The following is a 16,014-nucleotide window of genomic DNA, read 5'->3' on the forward strand; positions in this document are numbered from 1 at the left end:
GAGGGGCATTTTTTCCAGTGCAGTCCATCACCACACTTTGCCTAAGTCCATGGTGTATGCAGTCAAAAAGTTACAAGCTAGTAGCATAAAACTGAACAACGTATAGATATTCCCCTGAGAGAAGGGCTTTAATGAAAAGTTGCATCATGGGAATCTCTGACATTTTTGATCATGTTTCCAATAATCTGTATCTTGTAATCCCTCCAACGTTATGGCCATCTTCCTTGGTTATAGCAAGAAGTGTTACTAAGAAGAAATACTTTACTTGTAGATGATTGAAAGATGAAATAGTGTACCCTACATTTTAAGTGTAGTGAGTTAGATGAGTTGGAGGACAATAGTTTGTAAGCCTGTGCAGCCTGTGTTGCCCTCTACTGATAAAGGAGTAAAATGCAGTGAAATAATTTCTATAGACAACAACTTGTTTAAACAAGTGATCAGAAAAGTACTGTCAGTTGTAGTTTCAGACTCGGGTGATTTTCCTTAATTTTAGGTTGAAGTCCAGACCGGGTTGGTTCCCCTGGATGATGTCTTTGAGCTGAAAGACACAAATAACTTTTTACTGATCAGATTCAGGTATTTTCATTTAATATTGTATTAGTTGAGTTAAATTATCATCATAGAAATACAATGCATATTCAAATCTGTGAATTTGTCTGTGATTGACCTGTTCCAAGACTGGAGCAACATTTCTTTCATTCAGCTCTAGAGTGGATGAAACAGCCACCTCAAGGATCGCCATAACTGTGTGACAAATAAAGGGAAACGTTAAATCATTTTTCTCATGTTCCAATCCGAGCTCAATGTTATTTAAAAAGCCTCCAGTCAGGGGCAATTCTAGGATTGGATGTTTAGGGGTGCTGAGCACCCAGAGAGCTGCCAAGATACATGTCACTGTTTTGTACATTTTACTGTAATTTCATTCCCACATTTGTGAAAGAAAAGTATTACACTTTTTGATGGGAAAGTCTGTGACTAAGCCATCAAATCTGATGAAGGTTATTGAAATGCTGAGCCACAGCAAAAGAGAAATGGATTGGAATCATAAAAGAAACATATGGTAACCCTGATTTCTAGGGAAAGACAATTCATTTTGATACAGCAGCTCCTCAACATATACATAAACAGTATGTATGTTTCTGGAGTAAACCAGCACCCTATAGTGAGTACCAAAAATACCAAACATTGACATTGGAATTATTTTTTGCACTTTCATTTGAATGCAATGCACAACATGTAAATAACATTAACAGAAACTGACTTTTTCAATGTTTTCTCTGCCTTTTTCCTTCTTGTCTGTATTATATAATTTGTTAAGTTTTGCTTGCCACTATTCTCAGTTTGTTTATTTACCTGAGTCTCCCTGATCTTGCAATCTCTCAACTAGACGAAAAAGCTCATCAACATTTAAAAATACTAATAATAAACTACTAATACTAATAAATAAAGTCCTCTCTCTGCTCCTCTCTCTCTTTGTACTGTCAACCAAAAGGCAAATAACCAAACAATGCGTTTTATATCTAATAAGAGATATAAACTCATACATTGATCCAACTTTATCTTACACTCTTACCTGAACCTGGCTCTTTTTTTTTTCGAAAAAACAATCTTATATGCATGATGAGGCTGTCTATCTGTCTGTACACACCACACACGCACATACCCACACACAAACACGCACGCACACACAAAAATAGGCAAGAAACGCCTATGCCTCCAGTGCTGTTACCATTGTCTGATGAGTGAGGGGTTTGGAGGGTAGAAGTTGGTTTGATGAATTCGACCAAAGGAGGTATGGTGGACGTCTCCTCCGTTTCAGAGAAGGGGAAAGATGCTGGGTAAACAAAACAGGCACATACACACTCATTTCAAATTCTCACAATTTACCTAAAAGAACTGAATAACAGCACATTTTTAAAAAGCTCTTCATTACATTGTCCTTAGATTTCTGTCAGTCTACTCACTTGTTTGTGCAGAACACAAGCTCAAACATCCAGAAAACAGGATCAGCAGCAGCATGTTGAGAAATCTGTGGTGAGAAAAAGCTCTCTTTTCCTTCTCAGAGCTTCTGCGCACTGTTGTTTCGTACGACAACACGACTCCTCGCTCAGAAGGTGTGGCTTTAAACAACAATAGACTATATTCTAAAAGAATGGTCTGGGTCTGAGGGACTGAAGCAGGTAATTCAGGTGAAAGAAAATTCCTATGATTCAACGAAATATGAGAAGGCTTTGTTTTGAAGTGTGTCAGGGGTGTGATATTTTTAGGCCTGTTTTTTCCAAAGTTCTCAGGTGCCTGTGTCGCCTTGTCTCTATGTGCATTCTCAGTGTAAATAACTTTTTTAGATTAAAAAAATGTCTGATAGCTCCAAGATTTATTTGCTTCTTTCATTAAATTAGATTCATTTACATTTATTCAAGACAAAACAAAAACAAGAACCACAAATAACAAATGTACTGAATAAATAACGTACTGAATACTTTTTGAACATTAACTGTTCTTAAGACTTTGTGTCTTAAGAAAGATATTCTAAGAGGCTATTAGTAACCATAACTTTCTGTCTCATCTTAGCAAATGTTTTGAGTTGTTCTTCATCCACGTCTGTAAATAAAGAATGATATAACACATTAAGTAGACAGAGGAGCATTGCACTATGGTTTCTTTGACTTCCTGCTGCTGCTGCTGCTGCTACTGCTGCTGGCAGAGCTGGGGGAGTTGGGTGGAGGCGGGGTCGCAGTCAGATCCAGGCCCAGCGCCACAGTCTTCAGCGCAGAGGCCCTTGGGCTGCTGCCAGCTGAGGATGCTGAAGACCTACAGAAAAGACCATGAGATACTGAGGGAGAGCTGCATATCAATGTAGTTTGCTAAGTACAGGATCCTATATTGTATCAAAGTGAGGTGACAACTTTGGCATTGTTATTTTATGGATGAAGACAAGAGAATATTTAGGATTAAAGAAACAGTAACATGTTTTTAAAAATCCAGAATCCAATCATCTCCTTGTTCAAACTTCAAACACAAAGTTTGTGCGATCAGAAAACAAGCCATGATTATGTATCTTCTCTCTGGAGAATTATCAGGATATCTGACCTGAAGGAGGCTGAGCTGCAGGCAGAGTTTGCCTTGGAGCTCCGGTGGCTGGTGGGAGTGCAAGACGGAGACGGAAGAGAGAGATTGGCCTGAGAGACAGAACAGAAGAAAAAAAGACAGTTAAAGAAACTTATCTTTAACTGAAAACAAAAACATTGAAGCCTGCGCCTCATGACTCAATGTTTAATCAATGATTTTAATTTTAAAAAGTAGTCTTTCATATTTGATACCTCCAGGAAGTATTTCTCCAGCACTAATCGGAGGTCAGGTTGTTCCTCCATTGCTTCTATCAGCATCTTGTTGATACTCTTGTTGAATTCTATCAGCTCCCTCAGCCTGATGTCCTTCTCCTCAAAAGTCTCAGTCTTTGTGTTCTGAGCTGAGCGGATGTTTTTGGTAAGCTTGGAGCACTTAGCAAACAGCAGAGAGACACTAAATTAAAACAAGATCCTACTAATCCCCAATGAATGTTTGTTTCTTACAACAGCAGTGCATATTCTACTTGGTTGTGACAGTAAAAACAAACACACACATTAGAGTTGATTCCTAGCAGCTTGTTTTAAAATCATTTTGATGTACTAAAGATGAAATATGTCAGACGTGTGTAGGAAAAGTGTTACAGGCGGAGATCAAACCTGCTTTGCTGCTCTGTCAATTTTCACTTGCTGGGCAGCAATTTCTTTTTGCAGCTTACTGATGAGTGACTGTTTGTGCTCTATCTTATCCGTCTCCACCTGCTCTTCTTGTAGGAGACTCTCCAGGGTGTTATTCATGTCCTGGAAATGGAGAACGGAGATTTATGACTACAGCATTAGACTTAACTGGAGGGTCAAATTTGACTTCACTTTTGATCCACACACAAGCAATAAATAAATTCTGTCATGAAGTCGTTTAGCATCTAGCTTAGGAAGAATGTCCAGAGTTCAATGCCACTCCCAGAGGCTGTATTTTTGTTAGGTGGTAACTGATAGGTCCATAGATTGTTCTACCAGTGAAAGAGGAGCATTAGGCAACAAAGGTTTGACAGCAGGGTTTAGCATCATGCATGTAAAAATGATAAATTGGTGTATCGTAAAGGAGCATGTTGCTGATTTGGTATGAAATCTGAGAAGTTGTGGACTAGCTTCCTCATCTATATATAGAACTAGCCTGTATGTCCCGTTGAAGCTCTTGTTTCTGTCTTCTCTTAAACTTCAGTGTCTCTTCAGCAGCCTTTAACTGCTGTTCCAGCTTCAGTTTTTCCTGGTTCTCTGGACCTAAAACAAAAACAGAATTACTTTGTGATCAATCATAGAGATTAAAAAACAGACATAATCACATAACTTTCTGCTGCTCACATAAGTTTCCTTCAGTCTATTCAGCCATACGTACTAGATTCCATTGCTTTAGTGAGAGATTTGCGAAATGCTGTGTTACTGTTGTTGTACAACATGACAGTGTTCTCCAGAGCTTTGTTTTCCAGCTCTGTCTTGCGGATTTTAGCATCCAGAGTGTTTCCCTTCTGCTGGAGTTCCTCTTTCTCTTGCACAGCCTGATAAAAAGCGCACAGGAGCGATTCTTAGAGCAGAGCAGACATAAGTATGACCTTATATCAATGGTGTGTTGAAATGCATCTTACTTTGATGATGTAGTGTGCCTGTGCCTTCTCCTCCTCCCCCTCAGGAGCTCCCATTGAAAGTGTTATGACTTCATAACGTTTCTTACTCACCTCAATCTTGGACAGTTTCTCATTCAGATCAGCACTGAGAGAGAATCAGTTATACGTTAAGTGATAATCTTTGTAAAACAAAGTTTTGTCTTATAACAAAATCCCAAAGGTATGACATGAAACACAGCAAGCCAAGTGTTATCTGTTTGATCATATAGGAGAGCTGGTGGTTAGATAAACACAGTCTGTTATTTGTTGTTTTCACCTGAGTCTCTGCCTCTCCTTCTCACTGATCTTGAGCTGCTGAGCGAGCATCTTTCTGCTGACTTCGATCTCATCCTCCCGCTCCTTAATGGCTCTTTGCAGCTCTAGCTTCTTCTCCTCCAATGAGAGCACACTGTCCTCCTTCTTGAACAGCAGATCTCTCTTACGCTTCACCTCCATCTTCAGGATGCTGTACTCTACCAGGTTTTCCTAATGAGGAATGTGTGAGGTCAACGACAGAGGGCATGCTTTTTTTTTGCATGACAGATGCAGAATACAATGTCTACAAGTTTGTAGGGAAGTAGTCTTCATAAATCCAGAGAATCCAAAGAGATGGCACCAGTTATTTCAGGGACGGTCACAAACATTGAGTGTCTTTTGTTAAACAACTTCTGTAGATTTATCAGAAGCAGATTTATTTAACTTTGTATCAAAGTGAATGTGTGGAGTTCATAACAGTCATGGTTGTTATCATGGTTTGTTATTTGTTTAAAGGAATCATTTAAGACGTTGTAAAACTCCTTCTTCCTTTTTTTTTAAACTATAAATGGCCAAAGTTTTGATAGCACTCTCATGTCTGTTAAAAAAAAGTATACACATGTATCTAAAGTCAGCGGTCTGTTAGCTGAGACATTAGCTTATAAGGGATCTATGTGCCCAATATGTTTTCAACTAGAAATGTAACAAACTGGATCCTCTGCTGATTTCCTATTTATCTCTGTAGAAATGATCAGTTTTTGGTCTGGACTGAAGGTCCATGGTACATAGTGAACCTCAAATTTCAGACATTTTATCTTTGCTTCACTTTGGAGGATTTACTGTAATTCTGTGTTGTTTCATCTAATTAACTTAATACATTTTGAGTTGTATGCCACTAGTTGGTGTACTCGCCACAACGGATGCCGCTCAGCTCAGCACCTTTCATGAGAAACTGCCGGGAGAAACAGCACGCAAGCTAGGCTACAGGTTTCTGCTGATGAGGCCAATTCTGCAGCATAATTTAGCTTACTTTGAAAGACTCCGACCCAAGCATTCATCTCAGTTTAGGTGTATGCTCTACTGAGAATTTTTTCAGCACTTTACTTGGCATCAGAAAGCCCATCTGTCTATTACACTATTTGGAGACGCAACACAGACGTGCTCTTCCCTTTTATAGTTTACAGAATAATTATAGTTCAAGAATGCATTGAAAAATAGTTTAATGAAAATAGTTGCCCTATGTACTGTATCTCTATTATCGAATCTTGTTGTATATTCCAATACAGATCTCTTTGTCACTTAACTTTTAGGAAACTGTTGATTTAACAATGGAGTTCATACAATTTGCATTCACACCATGGAGAAAAGCAATACACTTTTGTAGTTGATAAGCTGTAACAATCAAATATCCCATAAATGTTCTTTAATGTTGATGTATATACAATAATTAATATTGCAGCGTTTTATTTTGATAAAAACATGGACATTGTCCTTTGAATGTGAGTCACAGCTTTAAAGTTCCTGTGAGGAACTTTCTGTCTGTATTGTTTTTTGCATCCCCACTGAGACAAAGTGATACCTCTTTATATCTTTGCTGAATAACGAAGCATGGCTGCTAATTTCAATATGTTTCATAACAAGCTAAAAACTCCTCACAGGAGCTTTAAATAAAACAATGGAAATCAACATACCTATTTCTTTATCCAAAGAACATTTTGTTTACTAAATTGATTAGCATTTATCAGTAACTCAAGAGATTTAATCTCACCTGCCATGAGATCAGTTAGTTACCTTATTCCTGAGCCTGATTCTCATCAGCTCCTTCTCCATGACGCTTTTTTGCAGTCTTAGCTCCCCCACCTCCTTAGCCAGATGTTTCTTTTCAGCTTCGGAATTCTCCATCTTTTTCCTCAAGTTGTGAACATCATTCTGTCAGAGACAAGTGTGGGATTGAACTCTTCACTGAATCAGTGTGTGTAAAAAGCACAATAGGACATTAGAGGAGAAAACAAACAAACATTAGAACTGACCTCAGCCTCCTTGAATGTGTTGGTCAGCATGCTGGCTGTCTTCTTCTTCTCCTCCAAGGCTTCAGTCAGTTCTGTGATCTTCTGGTCCAGTCCTTCTTTCTCATCTGAATTAATGTTACCTTGCAGTCTCGCCAGTTTTTTACTCAGTCGGTGGATTTGTCTTTCCTACACACAGCAGGAAAGGAACAGGAAAAAAAGCTGATTACATGATTCATAAAGATGGAGTAAAGCTCTGTAGCTCTGCAGCAGGTCAGATGGTAAGCGTGCCTTATCTAACAGATTCCGCTGCTGTTTGGATAATTCAACCTCCAGTTTTCTTAGGTGAATGTCCTGGGTGCTGATGGTGGATTTATTCCTGGAAAGCTGGGAACTCAAATCCTTCTCCTTATTCTTGAGGGCCTGCAACTTATCTTGACCATGAAAAAGTTCCTCCCTGCAGTTACGTAGCTGGACATCCAAGTCCTACAGAAAAGCACAGACCAGAGCAGGGTTAGGTAGTACTTTTACATTATTGTTAAAGACACATGAATTCTTGAAGCCAGCATTTCTAATCATTTCACCCTCAACCAAAATAATAGTGTAATATCCTGTATTATAAACACGTGTCTTACTCAAGTATGATTGAATGATTGATAGTTGTTGCATTATTTTTTATGCCTTCCATAAAAATGATAAAAACTAAGTTCAGCTGTAAAATTATGCATGGATACAAGTTGAACTCACAAATGAGAACGAAGGCTGTTCTCTCCAATGTCACCCATGGAAAATCAAAAGCTTATACTACAATATTGCTGGACTGATTACCTTGATCACCTGCTCCTCGTCCTTGAGGAACTGGTCCATCTGTGAAGCTCTCTCCTCCTCACTGAGGGCAGTCTGGGTAACGACTTTTAGCTTCTCTTCCAGCGCCACATTATAGGCCCCGGTTTGTTTCAGTCTACAACAGAAATACATACATATAGAGAGAAACTGTGAACAAAAAGCTACAATAAATTCAGCAACAAACGTGTTGAAATATTTCACTGACTTATCCTCGTTATCTTGGATTTCTGTCTTCAGTCTAGAGATTTGGGATGTCACAGACTTCACGTTGGATGTTGCTTTGTCGAGTGTTCCTTTTAAACTCAGCAGCTTTAGAGCACACACAAGAAATTTGAAAATCTTTTATATTATGAAGCAATTTTACAGGTTCATTTTTTAAAGATGGTAGCATTGTTTGCACACATTGAGAAAAGTCCACAACTGTTATTTTAAAAAGAGTAATAGATTTTCATGGCAAGTGCTTTCAAGAAGCTAACCTCGCCCTGCAGCCTAATACTATTGCTCTCTTGCTCCTTCCGTTGCTGCCGCAGTTTTGTAGCCTGTCGGTTAGCCACGGATATTTTCCTCTCAGTTTCCTTGTTGTTGTTCTTCTCAGTGTCCAGCAGGTGCTTCCATTCTGCAATGGCGGCATTTTTGTCACCGATGGTCTGATTGGCTTGGGCAAGTTGCTGGACAGATAAAGCAATAAACAAATGTTACTCCAGAGTCAAGTTCTTGTTTTTTATTGTGTAGAATGTTACATGCTTTGAATCAGTTTGAATCAGTGTGTGTTTTATAAGTCAGAGACTTTACCAGCGCGCACTGCTCTATATCAGCGTCCCGTTGCTTCATCTGTTCAGTGGTGTTTTCCCACTGGTGGATGAGCTGCTTCATCTCCATGTGGGCCTGTTGCAGATTCTCTGTTGTTTTATCCAAAGCAATCTGTTTACACAGCAGACAGACAAGTTAATTCTTAAAGAGGAACATGATTTCCCATGGGAGGATTGTTCAAGAACAGCATGATGTAAATACTCAGTTCTTGAACAAACGTCTTCTAGATGTGATTGGCCATAGACATATAAAGAGTAGACGCTGCATTGGCTGCCGGGGGCAAGAAATACGGCCGCCATCTTGGTCATCTTGGTCCGGTCATCCTACCATGATCCTACCTGTAAACGTCGACTGAAGCAGCAGAGACTTCAAGATGCCAGAGCACTGTGCGGCAAAATACCTATCATACATCACATATATCACATATCAGAATATTCTATTACTGTTAAGCCCACTATGAATATTAAAATACGCCTAACCATGTGTCCTGTATCATACCTACATGTATGACGTTTTCAGAAAAAGAAACCCGCATGAAAATCAGTTTAGTATTCAGTGAGTTATGATTGATTAAATGAGCTGACACTTCATTGCACCTGCCAAACAGATTACACTGAGTGGAGCGGGTGACCGGACCAAGATGGCGGCCCCATGGCTCGTCAGCGCCAATAGGTAGTGGCAGCCAATGCGGCGTCTACTCTTTATATGTCTATGAAATTGGCCTTTCGTTCAACCTGAAGTTAAAAACTAAAGGGACCAGGTTGTCAGATTTGCTAATGGACATCCTGACAAATATGCAGTTATTTCAATTTCAAATTCAAACTTTTTCTATTTCTCTTATCAGTATGACAAGTGTGCTTCTTTTAAATAGTTGAATACTTTTATCATCTTAATATAATAGATTTGACTTCTCTAAAATAAAAGATTCCATGACACACATGCATCTCTGTATTGAAAAAAAATAGAGAAATCCTGGTAAACTTGACATTTAGTTTCTTTAGAAATACTGAGACAAAGATAAAATGCACGTCCAAAATTTGTAATTTTATTTTTCGAGTCTTTCATCTCATACTGTTCTTACTGACATAAGCCAAATAAACAGAGAAAATCTGCACTGTTTATTTTTTGTTTTACAGTACCTGTGTAGATATAGCCTCAGTACGTATTTTGTCAAGTGCTTTGCGCTTCTCATTGGCCTCCAGTGTCTTCTTCTCTATAGCCAGAGTGACTGACTATATTGAGAGAGATAATAAAGCTGTTAGCGCTGCTGAAAACAGAATAGATTTAAAGCCTGTTTAAAAATATAGCTTTAACTCACCTTGATCCTCTGCTCATCTTGCTGGGTGTACTTAATGATGGCCATTGTGTCCTCATACTTGTGCGCTGACTCCTCTAAAAAGGCATCCATGGTCTGTTGGTCCCAGTTCATCTGGTTCCTAAACTCCTCTAGCTTCTGCTTAGCCTTGAAGATGTGGCCCTAAAGACAACGACATGGGTCAAGAAGCATATTGGCATCAATCTGTATTCTTGTTTCTATATTAACATGCTGTGGATGGTATATACCTCTAGCATGTCCTTTCTCTCGGCTAAAGAAATATTTTCATTATCTAGCTTAGCAGCCTCCTGCCTCAGGCGACCTTTCATCCTCTCAGCACAGGCTGTGAGGTGTTTCTCCAGCTTTTCCTCTCTCTCCAGAGCGTTGCACAGAGCCTGGGTTCAGAAAAATGAAATTGAGAAATCAAAAACACACACTGACACTAATCCAGCTCAGATACCACAAGTGGGGAAAGCACTCCAACATGTATGAAATTAATAATGTTCAGTGATAAACCTACCTCAGCATTTTCCACCTCTTGTTTGGCATTTTTGAGCATTTCAGCAGTTAACTTTTTTTTAGTCCTCTTTTCTGCATTGCTTTTTATCAGTCGCTCCAACTCTGCCTCTTTTTTACGAATCTGTTGTTAAAGAAGTCATCATATTAAATGCATAATATTTGTAACAAATAAATTTCAATTGCTTATTTTTTATAATAAATGTTTTCAGGCCTATAGTTTATTACAATATGACTGGAGTGCAGCATATATTCCTTAGGAGTGCTCATAAAAGAAGCATACGTTTCCATCTTGCAGTCCTGCCGTCATATATGGTAGTTTATAGGGTAACACTTTACAATAATGGAACAGCTTTGTTCGTGAAGTAATGCTTAATTCATGTTGAAGAAATGTATGACTCATGATTAATTTCTGTATGTATTAATAATTAATTCCTGATGTTTACCATGAACTAATGATCTTGTCACTATGACTTCATGTAATGACACCGTGTTTAATACATCATTAGTTAAGTTATGGTAATTAACAGTTACTTCATACATCAGTTCATATATGACCAAAAAACAGGGTTTTTATATTAGGATAATTACATATGAACAGCTTCTCAGGCTGAATTTTTAAACATCATATTTCTGATGACAAACTGAATGGTGTGTATCTATACACACACACACACACACACACACACACACATATATACACACACATATATATATATATATATATATATATGTATATACAGTATAATATAAGAGAGATGAGAGATTCCTTTACTCGTCCCACAACAGGGAAATTCAAGTGTCACAGTAACAGAGTAGACAGTGCAAAAGAAATATATAAAGAGCCTATAAAGTAACAATTATTAAAAAGTTATTAGCAATTAAAATTAAAATTAAATTAAAGAGGTAAAAAAATAAGCATATCTTAAAATCACACACATATAAGATAAGATAAGATAAGATAAGATATTACTTTATTGATCCCCCAGGGGGGAAATTCAGTTGTTACAGCAACCCAGACATAAGTACAATCAAGAAAGAAGTTTCAATAAGTAAAAATAAAATAAGAAAAAATAAAAATAGATGAATAAAGGTAGAATACAATTTAGATATATACAATGTTACAAATGGAATTTAAATTAAATAGATGTAAAAAAAATCAATAGTGACAGGTTGACATGGTGTATATATATTATTGGTTATAGAGTCTGACCACTGCAGGAAGAAAAGACCTGCGGTGTCTCTCCGTGAGACTCCGCGGGTGAGGAAGTCTGTCACTAAACAAGCTTCTTAGTGTTGTTATGGTCTCATGGAGGGGGTGTGACTTGTTGTCCATCAGAGAAGATAGCTTTGCTATCATCCTCCTGTCAGCCACCACCTCCACAGGGTCCAATGGGCAGCCCAGGACAGAGCTGGCCATCTTCACCAGTCTGTATATAAACAAACATGTGTATATATACTGTGTATATATATATATATATATATATTTATACACACAAACCATTAAGTTTGTCATCAGAAATATGATGTTTTAAAATTCAGCCTGAGAAGCTGTTCATATGTAATTATCCTAATAAAAAAACGGTCCAGCAAATTTGGTCAAATGTGAACTGATGTATGAAGTAACTGTTAATTACCATAACTTAACTAATGATGTATTAAACACTTTATCATTACATGAAGTCATAGTGTCAGGATCATTAGTTCATAGTGAACAACAGGAATTAATAATTAATTCATACAGAATTAATCATGAGTCATGCATTACTTCAACATGAATTAAGCATTACTTTATGGGGCACCGTTTGTAAAGTTGTGCACACTAAAAATAACAGATACAATTCTCCACATTTAGCTCCAAAATGTCATACAAATTTGGAGTGCATTTTTAAAAGTCACTTTTTTTTAATCACATTTACAGGAATACTTGTGATTTACATGTAGATTTAATGTTGAACATTTATATTTAATATTTATATTCAACATTTATATTTATATTTAATATTTATATTTATTTTTACCATTTATATTTATGTTTAACATTTCAATTTATATTTAACATTTAGATTTATATTTAACATTTAGATTTGTCGTTGAAAATTTAGATTTAACTTTGAAAATTTATATTTATATTTAACAGTTATATTTAACAGTTATATTTAACATTTATATTTATTTTTAACATTTATATTTATATTTAACATTTGGATTTAACGTTGAATATTTAGATTTATTGCTGAACATTTATATTTATATTTTACATTTATATTTAACATTTATATTTATATTTAGCATTTATATTTATATTTAACATTTAGATATATATTTAACATTTAGTTTTATATTTAACATTTAGATCTAATGTTGAACATTTAGATTTGTATTCAACATTTAGATTTAGATTTAACATTTAGATTTAGATTTAACATTTAGATTTAGATCTAGCATTTAGATTTAGATTTAGCAATAAGATTTAACATTGATTTTAACTCAATATATTTCACAACAAAATAAATATGAAGAAAATCACAAATATTCCTCTAAATGTGATTAAAAAAAAAAGGTGACTTTTAAAAATGCACTCTAAATTTTTATGACATGTTGGAGCTAAATGTGGAGAATTGTACCTGTTATTTTCAGTGTGCACAACTTTGCAAACGGCGCCCCATAATACTTTACTAAGAAAACTGTTCCATTATTGTAAAGTGTCACCGTTTACAGTATATTATCCAAAGTCACATTGTTTGAGTCCTTTGTTAATTTTTTGTTTGAACACAGTTACAGTTAGTTTACGTAATCCGACATTAAACGTTAAAAGTTAAACGTTACTCTGGTTTGATTGTTAGCAGCGTTTCATCGGCCTAAGCTGAACAAGTTAGGGTTTTTACAACACATACCATATAGCTATTTACAAAAGGCCACTAAAAGTACAATGAGTTATATGATAATTAAAAACAGTTTCTAACACTCACGTCCTCCATCAGGGCCTTGTTTTCAGCGTTAGGTTCGGGGATGGCATAACGCTTATCCCAGCCTACTTCAAATTCTAGAGCCTCTAGAGCTTGATCTACAGCGCTCGACATTTTGACACACTGTTCCGTTTGGTTTGACTAAAATAACATGAGTTGCTTTTCCGGTACTTTATAGTAAAATGTCGTTTCTTTCTCTACTTGTCTGAACAGTGAACGCTGCAACTCCCGTTTGTTGTCAGGCACCCCTAGCAACCGCACGTGCCTTGTAGTGTTGTCACCACAGGGAGGCAGCGCGAGGCTGGATCATCCGCAGGGGAGGGGGGAAGGAGGTGGAACAGCTGGCTCTCTGGTGTAGTCAGAACCATCTGGAGCTGAACCCGCTCAAGACGGTAGATATGACAGTGGACTTCAAGAATTCCATATTTCTATTTATTTTATTATTTAACTACTATTTTTTTTAATGTAAAAACTACATCTGCAACTCACCACTGCAATTGTATCATATTATTTTAGCCTACATATTAGTCATACCTACTTGTTGTTCTTTTGTTGTTTATAGCTGAAGTTATTATTATATTTTAATTTTATTTGTATGTCTTATTCCTATGCCTTGTACAAAGAGAGCACAGTTTACCAAAGTCAAATTCATTGTGTGTTCAAGCATACCTGACCAATAAAGATGATTCTGATTCTGATTCTGATTCTGATTCTGATAAATCTGTGAGAAATCAAACTCAAGCAGCCCTTTGGCCATTTCACTGCATCGTGGACCTACTTGACAGCCTCATCAAATTGTACTTCCTACTTGGACTCAGCAATAAGGAGATACTTCTGATTCTAGCCCAGAATCTTCACATTCTTATAAGCATCAGGACTTTGAAAAGACATTGCAGGTGTTGTGCCGAGAAACGCCTGCACGCCGAGAATTGGATACACTTCGCCGGAATGCGCACCGCTCATAGTAGAGCTGTCCACGGCAATGTAGTTTAAAACTCTGTCCCTATAGCTGAATAATAGGTGGATGCATATTTCGGCAGACAAATCAGTATTGCCGAATTATGCATCCACCCATAAAGTAAGTGTCTGATGTTTTGTAGAGTCACAAACTGCTGTCAGCTCATATTTTGGACTTCGTGGATTCATTATTTACAAAAATGACTTTTTATTGTCTCTGCAGGCGTTTCTTTTAAAACTCGAAATTTTTAAGTATTTTCTCGAAAATCTATGACTTTATAATCTCAGAAATTTTGAGTTTTTCTCGAAAATGTACGACTTTAAAAACTCGAAAATTTCGAGTTTGATTCCTCATAGATTTACGACTTTATAAACTCGAAAATTTACTCTTTTTTTTTTCATAATGGCCCTAATACGCCGTCGTAGTCTCAGCAACAATAAATAGGCGTTAAAAAATGTACAAAACTAGAGGTTTAGATAATATTCAGAAATAACTAGAAGTGACACACAGATTAAAAGTGAAATTAATTTCCAGAATACACAATTCACTTTCGCATCTCATCTCATCATATATTATAACATAAAAATGCCGGACAATAAGGACTGCTTTCATGCCAATTAATTGATAAATGGAAAAAAAAAAAAGGTTTTTTTGTCAAATATATGGCCCGCGGGCCAAAACCGGCCCGTCAGAGGCTCCAATCCGGCCCGCGAGATGACTGCAAAGTGAAAAAATTACAGAGAAGACCTTAATTAACTGCAATTTTTTAAACAAAAGTAACTGCTAATACAAATTTGTTGCATAAAATCATAGTGGAGCTCAACTGAATGGCATTTTGCGACTTTTTTTCCTCAAAGTGAGGAAAAAGAATACTTGCTGTTTCCGGTTGAAATTCATTAAGACTTTTTAGAGCATTTCAAGATCCAATTAGCACTCAAGTTTATTTAGATTTAAACTTGTCACAGCAGGAGCTGTGGTTCCACATTCTTAGAAAGGAGCCACATATGGCCCTTTTCCACCTGCCCGTCTTAGCCCTACTTTACTCGACTCTACTCTACTCGGTTTGTGTTGTGTTTCCAACAAGCGGCAACCTCCGGTCAAACTATGAAGCCCATGCGGAAGTGTTATAAACTGCAATACATCGAAAATCCGCTTAAGGCTGGCTGCAGAAACACCGGAAACCACATAGAAATGAATGGGAAGAAGACGATCTTGCAGCATTAATGAAAATGTTTACAGCTTGGTTAAAAAAACAGCTTGGCCCTACGAAGCTAATTTCTCTATGGGCACACACTGTACGGGGGGTGAATTTTTTTCTAACGTGACGGTTCAGAAGATATTAAGATTACGAGTTTTTGCCCAAATAAGGACATGACTGACATGACTCCTGGTAGGGAACACATACTATTGGCTAGGTGGTTCAAACTTCGTCACACTCTGCCTGGTTGAGTTCCACATTTCCAATATGGCTGCCGCCGTCTATTTGCTTCAAAACAGCTCTCAGGAACAGATGGGTGACGTCAAGGATACTACGTCCATATTTTATACAGTCTATGGTTTCCACGGGCGCAGTGCCTCGTGTCAGTTCCAAGCCAGCTGAGCCGATACTAAAA

At 37.2% G+C, this 16,014-nt stretch overlaps 1 protein-coding gene across 1 annotated transcript; it reads right to left on the reverse strand.

The window, feature by feature from the left end:
* Positions 1-2,395: 2,395 nt before the first annotated feature.
* On the reverse strand, positions 2,396-13,706 carry ccdc39 (coiled-coil domain containing 39). Its single transcript, XM_034703785.1, has 20 exons — positions 13,447-13,706; positions 10,479-10,598; positions 10,207-10,353; positions 9,962-10,120; positions 9,783-9,875; positions 8,626-8,754; positions 8,310-8,501; positions 8,039-8,142; positions 7,816-7,948; positions 7,279-7,473; positions 7,012-7,176; positions 6,773-6,910; positions 5,004-5,212; positions 4,709-4,832; positions 4,462-4,621; positions 4,240-4,346; positions 3,726-3,866; positions 3,321-3,500; positions 3,091-3,179; positions 2,396-2,811 (listed from the first exon to the last, which is right to left on the reverse strand). Exons 1-20 carry the CDS (start codon positions 13,555-13,557, stop codon positions 2,652-2,654), a joined length of 2,856 nt encoding a protein of 951 aa, XP_034559676.1. The 5' UTR covers positions 13,558-13,706; the 3' UTR covers positions 2,396-2,651.
* Positions 13,707-16,014: the final 2,308 nt, after the last annotated feature.

The sequence above is a fragment of the Notolabrus celidotus genome, chromosome 15 (genome assembly GCF_009762535.1).
Source record: "Notolabrus celidotus isolate fNotCel1 chromosome 15, fNotCel1.pri, whole genome shotgun sequence".
Lineage (NCBI taxonomy): Eukaryota > Metazoa > Chordata > Actinopteri > Labriformes > Labridae > Notolabrus > Notolabrus celidotus.

Bases quoted from the DNA above. Each gene is read 5' to 3' on its own strand.
- ccdc39 (XM_034703785.1), bottom strand. From the start codon at position 13,557: ATGTCGAGCGCTGTAGATCAAGCTCTAGAGGCTCTAGAATTTGAAGTA. The intron at 8,755-9,782 runs GTACTGTAAAAC...CTGTGTAAACAG, and splicing joins CTGAGGCTATATCTACACAG to ATTGCTTTGGATAAAACAAC. The intron at 6,911-7,011 runs GTCAGTTCTAAT...TGTCTCTGACAG, and splicing joins ACACATTCAAGGAGGCTGAG to AATGATGTTCACAACTTGAG.